The sequence below is a fragment of the Capricornis sumatraensis genome, chromosome 13 (genome assembly GCF_032405125.1).
Source record: "Capricornis sumatraensis isolate serow.1 chromosome 13, serow.2, whole genome shotgun sequence".
Lineage (NCBI taxonomy): Eukaryota > Metazoa > Chordata > Mammalia > Artiodactyla > Bovidae > Capricornis > Capricornis sumatraensis.
Genome location: NC_091081.1, coordinates 81,716,856 through 81,731,002, shown reverse-complemented (window position 1 = coordinate 81,731,002; position 14,147 = coordinate 81,716,856). Strand labels below are relative to the sequence as shown.

Sequence of the window (14,147 nt, the reverse complement as noted above, 5' to 3'; positions counted from 1 at the left end):
CAATCAAGATTGGAGGGAGGGCTAGACTGGACTGTTTTGAGTTAAAAAAAAAAAACAAAAAACTTCCTGTGTGCCAGTTTATTTTGTGTAGCGTTGTCCCTGGTGATAGGGAGCAAGCTGCTATGGCTGCAGAGCATGTGACCTGTGACTTTTGCCATCTGTGGCTGTCCCTGGCTCATGCCGGGAGCAGCACGGATGGCTTCTGCAGGGAGAGCCATCACCAGTTTACCATAGCAACGCCTCTCGGAGGGAGCCTGAAGTGCAGAGAGAAGGAACTAGAACCTTTAAGACTCTGTTTTGGGTCTGGATTTCCATGTGCTGTAAATTTTTAAAACTTTGTCAGTGTAAACCTTTGTCTAGCATGTTGGCTTTGTTTTACCTCTTGTCATCCATGGGTCAGTTCCTGGTAAGTTTTTATTTTCATATTGCTGAGAACAAGTATTTTTCAAAGAGTTCTACCCTATAATAATTCCTTCCAGACTGTAGCTCCCTATACTCTTAATTTTTCTCAGATAAGAAGAATAAATACATTGTTGATCAGAGTGTGAAATAAAACTATTATAAGCCAATACACGTATTAGCAATAGTTAGTATCAAGATTCTCATATTCATTTTAGCAAAATAAAGTATACCTTTCCTTCTTGCTCATTTGGAAGTGGTATTGTCTCTAGCATGTGAGAAATAGGAAATAATGTTGATGACTTTTTGAGAAATAATTGAAAAATACTTATTGAAAAATAATTCACATACCATAAAATTCACTGTTTTAAATGTACAGCTCATGGATTTTTGGAGTCGTTACAGTTGTGCTGTAACTACTGTGCTATATGACCACTGTATAACTGCAGAACATTTTATCATCCCCCCAAATCACCCCGTACTCACCGGCAACCACTCTTCCTCTGCTCTGCCCCCAACCCCTGATAAACACGCATCTTTTGGTCTCTATGGATTTGTCTATTATGGACATTTCATATAAATGGAATCTTACAGTGGAATGGAATGGCATCTTATGTGGCCATCTATGTCTAGCTTCTTTCTTTCAACATTTACTTGTTTTAGTTGTGGTACGTAGCATCTTCAGTTGAGACGTGGCATCTGGTTCCCTGACTAGGGATCAAACCTGGCCCCCTGCAACGGGAGCACAGTGTCTCAGCCACTGGACTACTGTGGGAGTCCCTAGCTTCTTTCCCTGAGCATAATGTTTCCAAGTCTCATCCATGAGATAAAATGCATATATGTAGTACTTTGTTGTTATTATATGGCAAATAATATTCCATTGCATGGATGTACCACATTTGTTTACCCACTCATTAGCTGATGGACATTTAGGTCCTTTCCATGTTGGGGCTATTATGAATAATGCTGCTGTGAACATTCATGTACAAGTTTTTTTGTGGAGATGTTTTACATTCTCTTGGGTATATACTTGGAGTGGAATTGCTAAGTTATGTTAAGCTTATGTTTACCATTTTGAAAATGACGGCCATTTGTAGAATGGGATAGTCAAAAGCTAAAACAAGTACAGCATCTGAGGTAGACAGGGGTCATCCATAAACTCTTAACAACATCTAATTGTTCAGTTATGCAAGGACCTAACAAGTGACTTATCATCGTGCTACAGAGAACGTGCTGGTTAGCTGTCAGCAATAAGCTAATGGGATCACAGGGTAGAGGCATAGGTGTGTTTAGTTCTTTTTTTTTTTTTTCTGTTTTCCATGAACCATGGCAGATAAACCATGGTTGGAACATCTGTTCATTAACGTGGAGTAATAGAATGAAACTCCACTTCATAAAATCTCGATATGGCTATTATAGCTGTGCTTTAAAACTAAGGTCTAGGAGAGAGATCCAGTGTACTTCTGAATTACTATAGTTTCTCAGGCAAGCCACCATTTCTGTTTATTCTTTTTATGAAGTGGATATGATATGCACAGATTTACTTCAGTTTTGTGAGATTTAAGTCAATAATATTTTTAAAATAATCATCACCTGAAAAACTTTTAAGAACACAACGTATGAAAACATAACACGTTTGAAACAGTTTTAAACTTAGACCGTCAATAAAATGGTTCTAGCTCAGTCAGCCTTGTTTAAATGTCCTCTCTGGGAGAGGATTTCAGGCGAAGTTTCGACTACCTTTCCCCTCATGTGAAAAGTCGCTTTAAATGACTCACCCAGGAGGAAATAAACAATACAGGCGTGTTAGCAGACTCCTGAAAGCACACTGTAAACAATTCAGATGATGATGGATAGCTAGTTCTTCTCATCTGTAGCCCCGTCACTTCCTTCTGGTTTCACTGTCAACCCTAAAAGTCGAGGGCACCGAGTCCCCCCAGTGCTCCAGCATGTAAATGTCGCCACAGAAAGAGACTGCTCATCGAGCATCAGGATACCTTTCTCAACGCTGGCTTGGCCATTCAGCCAAGGCTACACCAACAGCCGGAATATAGTGGAGGACGTGGCCCTCGGCTCAGTGGGCACGCCCGTGGTGTTGGGTGCTGGCAGACTTCCTGTTGAGAAAGGCGATACAGTAATACGTGTCTCTTGAAACTTGGTTCATAATTTATGATGCGCCTCAAATTACTTCTAATTCCTAAAATTTGAGTTTTAGGCATACCCTCCTGAATTTTCACATCTTTGTAATATTTAATATGTTAATGTTTGGTTTGGTTTTTATTGACATTTGGTATAAAAACTATGTCCATGAAAAAAATTTAAGCATGTTCAATAAATTCTTTTAATTAAAAAATTAACACTTTGAAAGCTCCTAAGAATTGCAGTGTTTATTCTCCATCAAGTCCATCTCTCCTGTTTCAGACAGTTCATTACTTTTCATTCAAGCAGGACCTTTTTCAATGGACTTCTCCTCCCCACACAGGATTACTATCAGATCTGTCCTCTCTCTTCCAAGGGTCCCAGAATCCTTTTCCATTTCTATTGCCCAGTCTCTGATTCTGATTTTCAGATTCAGCCTAATTGGTTCCTCATCCTGCTGATAAAATAGAACTGTAATTCAGTGAACCTGTTTTGAATACTTATGCACCAGGTGTTGCTTTATACAAGAATGTGCTCAGTTGTGTCTGACTCTGACCTCATGGACTATAGCCTGCCAGACTCCTCTGTCCATGAGATTTCTCAAGCAAGAATACTGGAGTAGGTAGCCATTCCCTTCTCTAGGGGATCTTCCTGACCCAGGGATTGAACCTGCATCTCCTTTATTGGCAAGCATTTTCTTAACCACTAAGCCACTTGGGAAGCCCCTTATATAAGAATGCAAGGTAGCTTTATTTAGCCATATTTTAAAGACAGGAAAACTCAGCATTAAAATAGTCATAAAACTGGCCCAAAGTCTCAAGAGCTAGTGAGAGCAAAGGTTAAGCCCAGGTTTTATTTTAAAACCTATGCATGTGCATTGCAGGGTTTTCATAGAACGTTTAAAAGATTAACTTTAAAAACTGACAAAACATCACAGTAGTGGGCAGTCTAGGACTTCCAAGCTGATCTTAGAATTTCTCTCCCTCAATAGCTTATTAAAAGGAGGGGGAAGAAAAAGGAAAAGTGGAAAATAATTCAGCAACTAAAAAAAATGAAAGGACTAAAAGCTGTCATTAACTTTGAAAAATGGTAGCTAGGAAAAAATAAGTGATATTAGGGAAGAAGGTTGACCTCAAGATTAATACAGTCTTGAGAACTGTGATAAGAGTTCTCTATTTTGTAGAAAAAAGAGGAAGGCAGTCTTAAGCAAAGTTAAGGAATAAATCTTGAGGTTGGAAATATCTATAATTGGACATGTAAATGTGGGTGATGGGGCAGGCAGAATCAGCCAGGCTTTTTCTGAAGCCCTCATGGGACTGGTAAGTTCTAATACTTCGGCCACCTGATGCTGAGTCCACTTATTGGAAAAGAACCTGATGCTGCGAAAGATTGAAGGCAGGAGGAGAAGGGGACAACAGAAGATGAGATGGTTGGATGGCATCACCGACTCAATGGGCATGAGTTTGAGCAAGCTCCAGGAGATGGTGAAGGACAGGGAAGCCTGCCAAGCTGCAGTCCATGGGGTTGCAAAGAGTCAGACACGACTGAGCGACTAGATGACAACAACATGGGACAGAGGCTAAGAGTCCAGGGGAAGTGAATCCCAAGATAGCCATTAACAAATCCTCAAAAGAAGTGGGAGAGGTCAGATCTTTAAACAAAGATAGTATAAAGCTCTCCCCAGGGGTGCTATGGGGGTAAACCCTTGCCCCTTCCCACACTCGGATAAAGGAAGAGGGGAGGAGCAGTAACATCAAGCAGGGATGAACAGGAAGCAGCTTCAGATAAGGTGGGAGTTTCAGGAGAGTTCACCCTCCATTTAGCAGGGCAAGTTTGTATGGATGAAGTTTATTATACATAAGATGAAATGGCATGATACTTAAGAAAGCAAACCAAGTTTTATATATACTGCTGGCTGAAGATTCCATTATAAAAGGAAATGTAATCCTTGAAGAACACAAAGAATGATGGACAAGGGAAAAAGAGATTGAGAAACAAATTGGAAGCCCAATCAAGACAATCACAGGATAAAGCAGAAACCACATTAAAGAACGGGAGAGACACGGATGAAAATCCTCTTAATAGAGGTTTTGCTTAACGGTTGCAGAACCACAATGAATGCAGAAGGAAAATTAGAAGATAACAGTTAAGTCACCATTCAACCACAAGGTAATAGACACAGTCAACATAAACTCAGGGAATAGGGACCTAGATGTTTTTTTGGCAAGTTTGGTTATTGACCAAATCCTGGAATACAAAAAAAAAAAGGGATGAAAATACTGCACTTTAAGATGCAAACAAAAATCCAAAAACCAATAAAATGCCCTCATTTTAGAAAAGAGTGATGTTGGAAAGAAAGAATTGTGCTCAGTTGAATTGCCCTTGACATGGGTACCAAAGTAATGGACCAACATACTCAAACCTGGAGCTCAGGGAATATTGTTAATCAGTTCTTCCAGTTCCATCCTCTTAGATTAATTTCAGGTAAATTAAGCTTGATTCTTAACACTGACATGGGCTTCACGGGTGGCTCAGTGGTAAAGAATTCACCTGCCAATGCAAGAGATGCAGGGTTGATCCGTGAATGGGAAAGATATCCTGGAGTAGGAAATGGCAACCCACTCCAGTATTTTTGCCTGGAAAATGCCATGGACCGAGGAGCCTGGCAGGCTGCAGTCTTCGGGGTTGCAAAGAATCAGCATGACGGAGCATACATGCACACATATACAATGACATACGGTAGATGTTTATCTAGGCCGTATTCTGAGGTCATAATCCAATAAAATTAGGAGGAAACAATTTTACAGTGTCAAACAAACTTAACTACTGGAAAACTGCACAGTCTCCCTTGAACCAAAGAGAAAATAGAAGCAAATTACAGAGCTTCTCTGGTGGCTCAGTGGTAAAGAATCCACCTGCCAATGCATGAGATGTGGGTTTGATCCTCGGGTTGGAAAGATGGAGCAACTGAGCCCATGCACCACAACTATTAAGCCTGTGTTCTGGAGCCTGGGAGCCACACTGCTGAGCCCATGTGCTGCAACGAGTGAAGCCCGCATGCCCTAGAGCCTGCGCGCCACAATAGAAGCTCCTGCAAACAGAAATCCAGAAGCCACAACCAGAGAGCAGCCTCTGCTTTCCACAACTAGAAAAAAAGCCTGCACAGCAACAGAGACCCAGAACAGCCATAAGGAAAAAATGAAGGAAGCATAATTCCTTTTTTAAAAAACAAAGCAAATTGCAATCTAGATATTAATGAAAATGAGACTTTCATGCCAATGTGTGTAGGGTGCATTTAAAGCTACAATCAGGGTAAAATATATAACTTTAAATGTCTTTATTGTTGAGCAAGACTAAAAATAATGAAACCCAGTATGAGCTTTAATTAAGAAATTAGGAAAATAACAAAACCAGAGAAGGGTGCAAATGAAAGATTTTAAGTTAAAATTCATTAAAAATGTTTTAAAAACTGACATAAAAATAAAAATAAACAGTAGGAAATATAAATACCAATGCTGTTATTTGAAAATGTCAACAAAATTGATAACACCTTGAGAAACCCGATTTAGAAAGTGAAAGCGATGGTTATTTAACAAATGGCATATATTTAATAAATGGCATAGGGTAATTACCCCTCAGGAGCATGTCAGACCCCCTACCTCACACCACTTATAAATGATGTTCCAGATGCTTTGAAGCACTGCTGTTAGCCCAGGCAAAGCCTGTAATCTTAAGCATGCCAACACTCAGATTTATTTAGGTATTTTTGCTGCCTGCTACTTCTATTATCTACATATATAGATATAAATCCTAAGAATAGAATAAAATCCTAAACTGTCGTTTAAGGTGCTCTGACAGTCTCCCATTCGCTCATTCTTTCCATGTACAGAAATCTACTTTGCTACATATCAAATTCTTAATCCATATTCTGTCCAGTCTGCCCTGGCCCTCTGCTCAGTTAATCATTCTCTCATTTGTATTCTCCTACCTCATGGAGACAGAGCTGGTGCAAACAGCTTGCCTTGTATGAGGATGAGTTTCAGTCTGTGACCTTGGGTAAGGAAGGCACCGTAATGGGTTGTTTCCTTCCTCCCCATCCAAGTCCCAGGCACTCAGATTAAAATAATTCAATACAGTACTTAATGGTCACGAAGGACTAAGCATCTTTAATACGTGGAGATTGTCAGTATATTCTTATTCCTGAAAGGCATCAGAGAACATTTATGACCTAAATTTCATGTATTAGTGAGCTAAAAACAAACCTAGACAGAACTGGAAGATTCCTTTCGCCTGTCTCCATGCAATAATGGACTCAAATCACTTCAGCAATCTAAGTTTGCTATGAGATCCTATAGAACTTGAATCCTAGCATCTCTCAATATTATAGCATAAAGTTATTAATGTCCTGGCAGTAAGCCCAGCCAGCAGCATTCAACTCATAAATTCTTAACCAAGCTATTTTATACTGCTTCAGCTTAGTTTGGTGGTTGAGAAAGGAAACAGAAACTCAGACAAATAACTAATAATCACATTTCAGCCAGAATAAAAGGCTGGCCGAAGATACCCCAAGCTTTTCTTCATATCTGAAAAGAACAAAGCCAAACATTTTCTTTAAAAAAAAAAGACAAAACATTTAATAGGTGTTTTTTTAAAAATTCAGTACAAATTATCACTTCAAATAAACAGTTTTTATTCATTGCTAGTCATCCAGTAAGATTCAGTAAGCAATTTTTGCAGCTTTCTTTTTTAATAGAATTACTTTATTACAAAAGAAATGTTTTTATACGTTACCTTGCTTATTACTTATACACAGGTCAGGAGAATTTTAAGTGTCTTGAACTTCAACAACTTTAAACTTTTATAGGAGTCGCTTGGGCAGATGTCCCGGTTTCAGTAATTTACTGCCACAATTTTTTTTAAATAGGAAAGAAGTCTGGGAAGATTATGTTGTAAAAAGGAACTTAATTGGGTTAAATGCCAAATTATAGTCTGCACCTAAAAATACTTTGTGGTGAATGGTAACGCCTTACAGAACAGTAATGAAATAAACTGCAAGGCCACAATAAAAAGGCTGCTGTGGGAGCATCAAGGAAAGATAAAAAATAAAAACCCCAGAATGAAATCCCCAGGATGCCAGCTGCTCACTGTCAAGATTATTCAACCAACTCCACTGCCAGCCTAGGAAAGATACCAACTGTTAAGCAATAATTTAAAAAATAAGACAATTCCAACTGTCCCTTTTTAAGAGAATGTTAATGTGAGAACCTTCAGTTCAGTTCAGTTCAGTCGCTCAGTCGTGTCGGACTCTTTGCGACCCCATGAATCGCAGCATGCCAGCCTCCCTGTCCATCACCAACTCCCGGAGTTCACTCAGACTCGTGTCCATCGAGTCAGTTATCAACTCAAAACCCAGTTTCTGTTGTTCATTAAATCTGAACAGCCATGATCAAATAGTATTCATTTCTTCATGTTAAACTACTTTTAATTTTTCCTTCAACCTGCCTCAATACAATTGTGTTAATGCTTACTGTCAGATTCTTTAAGTACTGTATGTGTGATGAACACCTATGTTAAATGAATTCTGTTCTCAGTACCATTTATTGGCTATTTGCTACCTAGAACAAAGAAGAAACCTGAACATTAAGCCCTAGAAGCAACTTTTGTGGTGATTACTGCCCCCCACCCATGCTTTTTCTGACTTGATACACAGACATGCCTTCAAATTCACCTCCTTTTTAGCAGGAAAGAGGTTATAGAGAAAACAGTGTTTGAATTAAGAAATCTTTGATTCCATTCTCAACTGTACCCTTTAGAAGCAATGTGAATCCTGCAAATGATTTACCTTTCCAAAGCCTATCCCCCATCTTGCAGCCTCTCTCCTCCCAACTCTTTCGACGATCATGTTTACTTCTTACATTTCTTAGAGACATAAAAATGATATAAAGGAGGTGCTAGAGAAGGTGTCCCAATCAGCTAAGGCTAAAAACACCATTTTTTATGACTAAGTTAACTACTCACAGTATCTGTTTATCTCCAGGGCTCACTAGTATCTTTTTCTTAGTTTTCAGGTGAAATGAGATATAGCTTTGATATAGTCTTGAAGTGAAGTGAAGTCGCTCAGTCGTGTCCAACTCTTTGCGACCCCATAGACTGTAGCCTACCAGGCTCCTCTGTCCATGAGATTTTCCAGGCAATAGTACTGGAGTGGATTGTCATTTCCTTCTCCAGGGGATCTTCCCAACACAGGGCTCGAACCCGGGTCTCCCACATTGTAGACAGACGCTTTACCATCTGAGCCACCGGGGTAGTCTGATATAGTCTTGAGTGCCAGACTAAAATAATCTGTACTGTATCTTGATAGTGGCGATGACAGTTAATTCTGAAACCCCAGAGGTTTAATTACTAGGAGTGGCATTTCCCCTGGCAAGATGATTACTGCAACAACAAAACCATTAGTTCTGAATACAGGAATTCCCTGGTCCATCGATGTCTGATTCTATGACATGGAAAATGCCTAAACATGGTATGCAGCACGCTACGATTTTGCCAGTCAACTTCTTATCAGCAAAATTATGAAGTCTGTTCCCAAAGACTTCCAGGCCTAACATTCTTTTAGAAATGTAAAGCAGCATGGCAATGTCTTTCTAGACGACTAAATAGTTGAGAGGAAAGATTGAAGGCAGGAGGAGAAGGGGGCGACAGAGGATGAGATGGTTGGATGGCATCACTGACTCAATGGACATGAGTTTAAGCAAGCTTCAGGAGTTGGTGATGGACAGGGGAGCCTGGTGTGCTGCAGTCCATGGGGTTGCAAAGAGTCAGACATGACTGAACGACTGAACTGAACTGAACTGAATAGTTAAGAGGTGGTGCTGGAAACATATACAGGGGAAAAAACCCTAATAAAATGTAGATGATAAGTTAATTCAGGATATCCTGGGGTTTCTTATACTTGGGGACATATGGTGTTTTCCTTCCTGAAACCACAGTCAGGTAGACCAGACTAAAACAAATATTCTTCAAATTGTAACAGTGAGACTCAGGATTATGTGCCGGTATTTTCACAATCTGTGCTTTTACCGGGTATGGAATATAAAGGGGGAAAGAAGTCCATGAGGTTTTATTCAATAGGGAATAGAGAGTGTGAACAATGAGTAGCACACCAGAGATTAGGACTGCAGCAATTTATGGGACACGCAAAGTCTAAGACATGGGACACGCAAAGTCTAAGACATGGTACAGGAGGCTCTAGCCCGCTGGAGCTCGGGTGAAGCTAGATGATCCAGAATCATAGCAGAGAATGCCACCATCTCCCCTAAGACCTGCACACCACAGTGGTTAATATACACGTACATAAAAAAACACAAGGGCTGCTGGGAATGACAGTCTTGTCTTTTGGTGGACCTATTTGCTGCTTCCTACTCTCGTGTTTTTTTTTTTTTAACCTGGTGTTGGCCAGGTCCAGCTCACAATGGTCCCAACCACCTTCTAGTGTAATCTTGTACGCATCAACCTTCAGTGGGTCACCAAAAAGTTATTCCAAATCTGTAAGCTGCAAACAATATTTTTCTAAAAACCACACCACATACACACATAATTTAAACAATCATTTAAAATTTGGTGGGAAGGAGCTTCCTGGGCATTATGGGCTAGGTTTCCTTTCCTAAAATCCACAGGCTGAATCTACCTGGAGGTTTCTCATACCCTGAGAGGAGAGATAACATGCTCAAGTCTGCAATACAACATATCTTGGTGGCTGAATAATAATCGTATGGAGGAAGAGACACAAGTTTTGTAAACTACACAGGAGTACCCATGTGTTTTCAGTGTGCCTTTAACTAATGTCTCTTTCCACGTGGGGTTAAGGGCAGTGGGCCTTCCCCCTGTAAAGTGGAGCGGAGGGGAGAAGGCAGGCATCCTGCGGAGGAGCGGCCGTGGGATTCCCTGTCAGGTTTTCGCCAGTGGGTCAAACACCTGCAGCACCGTTCTCTTGTCCTTGTCACTGATTGTCACCCAGGTACCAAAGTCTTTTGGTCTGTGCTCCGGGGGCGGCTCCTGGGCTGGTGAGGCACTGACTTGCAACGGGGCTGAGTGCACCCTTCCGAGGTTCCCAGTCCCCGAGTCTGAGGGATCGGAGCTCTTGGAAAGCCAGGAATTATTCAACAGGTTAGGGTGGTGGAGGAGGCTCCAGAAGGGATCCTGATAGTCACCGAGAAGGGGGGCACCCACTGATTTTCTGTCCGTGGTGCCATCAGCCTCGGGGCTTGCAGGTGATGATGAAACGCCCAGGAAAGCCGGCTGTGGAGACAGCGCACTCCCGGCAGGCGGGGCTGTGGGTGAACCGTCGCTGCAGGGGAGCCCCTGGAGAAGCTGGCAGCTGCTCTGCAGCACCTGCAGGTGGAAGGCCGCTGGAGCCGACTTCTTCCTGCGTGGGGGCACCTGCGGCACGAGGGGCGGGGCCTCCGGAGTGGGCGGGGTGGCAGTGGGCGGGGCCTCCTCCGAAGTGGCCTTGCTGGCGGCACCTTTCCGCAGCTGAAAGGTTCTCGGTTTGGGAACCGGAGGGACTGTCGCTAGTGGCGGGGTGTCAGGGGTCAACTCCGGGGGCCCGACTGTAAAATGGACGGCCTGATGCCCAAGCTGTTCTTCCGGTGACGCGGGCTGAGAAAAGGTACGACAAAGAGCGTCAATCAGCAGCCTGCCCAGGGAATTGGGAATCGATCAGCACACGCGAGATGGGGCCACGCGGACATTCTAGCAAATTCAGGATTTGAGAATGTCTGGGATGCGGGGGTGTCATCAGGCACGAAAGAGCATGGGCGAAACACACAGGTATCAAGGAGGAACAGCAGGTCCAATGAAATGAGTAGAAGCTTTAAACCCACCACAGGGAATAATCTGAAACAAGTTTCTCTGTTACCTAGGAAACGGGATTATAGTCTTCCTTTATTAAACAGCAAACCTCTCTGAAAACTCTTCCTGGAGGCTGCAGCTTTGATGATTCAGTGAAGTAGCTTATGTCACAGTGTTAAGCTAATTGAAGGACTCATTGAAGGGTATACTGGCTCCTTGAATCTTTGCTATTTAAATATAGAAGAATGGCAGATTTCACACAGGGACTTCCCTTCCTCGGCTCTGATTCAAACGGACCACAAAGGAAACAACTGCATGAGACCAGAGGGAGCTTTTGTACAGACATGGCTGTCGGTAGCTTAAACATCAGTGTTTCAGTATTGCCACTGGTTCTTTAGATAAACCAGCTGCAAAAGACAACCTGTTCTCTGACAGCCTTTTACTTCAGCTCCTGTGCAGCTGGTGAGGAAAACGAACCCATTTCTACCTCTGGCCTTAAAAAGACAAAGTGAGAACAGGGAAGAGGCTGAGGAAAAAGGTCTGTAAGTGCAAGGAGGCGTGGAAAATGGGTGGATGAATGAGCAGACGTGGAACAGCAGAGCAACCCAGAAAACACAAAGCCGGCTCTGGAAGAGCCAGGCGCCCAAGCCACGCTCACACTTCCTCCAGGTGGACAAGCAACCATTCTGTAATGACCAGCCAAGGATTACCGAGTGTCCGTGACTGGCACACTGAGCTCAAACGGAAGATCCAGATGTCTCTAGAGGTGCCAGTCTTTGGGCTGCTACTGTCCTGACAAACTCATGTCTCTGAAGCAGCAAGCAAGGCTGAGAAGCTTGAGAGCGAGAGCAGAAAACAATCTGCAAGAAAAGTGGCAAGAGCTGTCGCGCCTCCAGGATCCGAGGCCACACAAGCGCTTGTCAAACAGGGCCCATCCGGAGACTGGTGACTGTTTTTCTAATGCAAATAAGATCTGTACACGTGAACCGTGGGCATAGGACACAGACCACACACACAAATGGGAATTACTGGGACACGTGGAATACAGCGTCCCACGCTGGCTTGGTTTGGGAACAGAAATGGAACATTTGGACAGAATGATACCTCCAAGCTGTTCCTGTCTTGGTGAAAAATTCCCAAAGTTTCTGCTCAGTGAGAGCCAAGCAGCAGCAGGGATGAGAGGGAGAAAGCAATTGCCGGGCATGTACCTCAAAGATGGGGCTGTGGCTGGGAGTCGTGAACGTGTATAAAGAGACCAGACTCATCGGAGACATAATTCTTATCTAAGGAGACATCTGTGCAGCCCAGGAGCAACAGGCTTACATGACCAGGTTCTTACCTTTCCTGTCCTCCTCAAGGTTGGCTTCTTGATGGCAGGAACCCTGGGGGCGGGCCGACGGGGCAGAAGAGGCGCCACCCCCGCTGTGGGCTCTGGTTTGGAAGATTCCTGGTCCCTCAAGGCTGGAGCATTTAGGGCTTCTCCTGGGACGCCTGAAGCATGGAATGGCATGGCGGACGCGTAAAGGACAAGGCATTATTTAAAGGATAACGCAATGTATTTCTCTTTGATCTAAATCTCTGAGGGTTGTCAGGACCAACCAGCTAGGCTTGGCCCCAGCTTCTCACGCTCACCTTCTCAACAGGGATGGTGATCTGGGGGTCTGTGTAGAGGAGAATCAGTGAGACCCTAAGACCAGGTGCAAAGTTTAATGTGTACCCATGTTGCTCAGGGGAGATGATGGTAGAACTCCTTGAAATCTTAGCAGGGCCCATGAGAAGGAAAATATTAAGTTGTGACACAAGGTAGAGTTCAAACCTCAAACCTTTCCCACTCTCCACATCTATACAGACTTAGAAAAAAAAAAACCCTTGACTGTAATCTAATTAACATACCACAAAATTTGCCCTTTTTTAATGATTATACTTTGGTGGTTATAGTCACAAAGTTGTACAACCATCACCATATGGTCCCCAGAACATCTTAATCACCTCAAAAACAGACCCCACACGTTTCCACAGCAGTCACTGCCCAGTCCCTCCTCTCCTCTCGCTCCTGAAAAACCACTATAATTTTCTCTCTGTATAGATCTGACTCTTCTGGACAGTTCACATAAATGGAATCATACAACACATGGCCTTTTGGGTCCGTTTTCTTTCACTCAGCACAGCATCTTCACGATTCACCCATGACAGAGCATGTTAGCACTCGATTCTTTTTTACGGCTGAATAATATTTCATGGGATGGATATGCTTCACTTTATCCATTTGACCTTGGCATATAGAGCAGGGGCTGACAGAAGAGGTAAGTATGAGAAGTTCAGGTCAGTTGTCTTGAGAGAAGAGGCTATAAAGAGACCTGCTACTACTGCTAAGTCACTTCAGTCATGTCTGACTCTGTGCAACCCCATAGAGGGCAGCCCACCAGGTTCCCCCATCCCTAGGATTCTCCAGGCAAGAACACTGGAGTGGGTTGCCATTTCCTTCTCCAATGCAGGAAAGTGAAAAGTGAAAGTGAAGTCGCTCAGTCGTGCCCGACCCTCAGCGACCCTATGGACTGCAGCCTTCCAGGCTCCTCCATCCATGGGATTTTCCAGGCAAGAGTACTGGAGTGGGGTGCCATTGCCTTCTCCGATAAAGAGACCTAGTGGGGCCTAAACAATGCAGCAGGGATGCTGGTAATAACAGCAACAGGATTTTAGAGGTGGGCATTCTAGAGGGTGGCACTGAGCTCTAGAGAAAACTATGGGTGAAGGTCAAT

General features: G+C 43.0%; 1 protein-coding gene across 1 annotated transcript in view; it reads right to left on the bottom strand.

Moving 5' to 3' along the window:
• Positions 1 to 10,277: 10,277 nt before the first annotated feature.
• The window catches only part of SYNJ2 (synaptojanin 2), a 100,327-nt gene continuing 96,457 nt past the window's right edge, over positions 10,278 to 14,147 (bottom strand). The window contains exons 26-27 of the mRNA XM_068984931.1: positions 12,728 to 12,879; positions 10,278 to 11,196 (exon numbers count right to left, since the gene is read on the bottom strand). Of these exons, the coding sequence (XP_068841032.1) occupies positions 10,486 to 11,196; positions 12,728 to 12,879 (863 nt within the window). The 3' untranslated portion in view covers positions 10,278 to 10,485. The remainder of the gene's footprint in view (positions 11,197 to 12,727; positions 12,880 to 14,147) is intronic.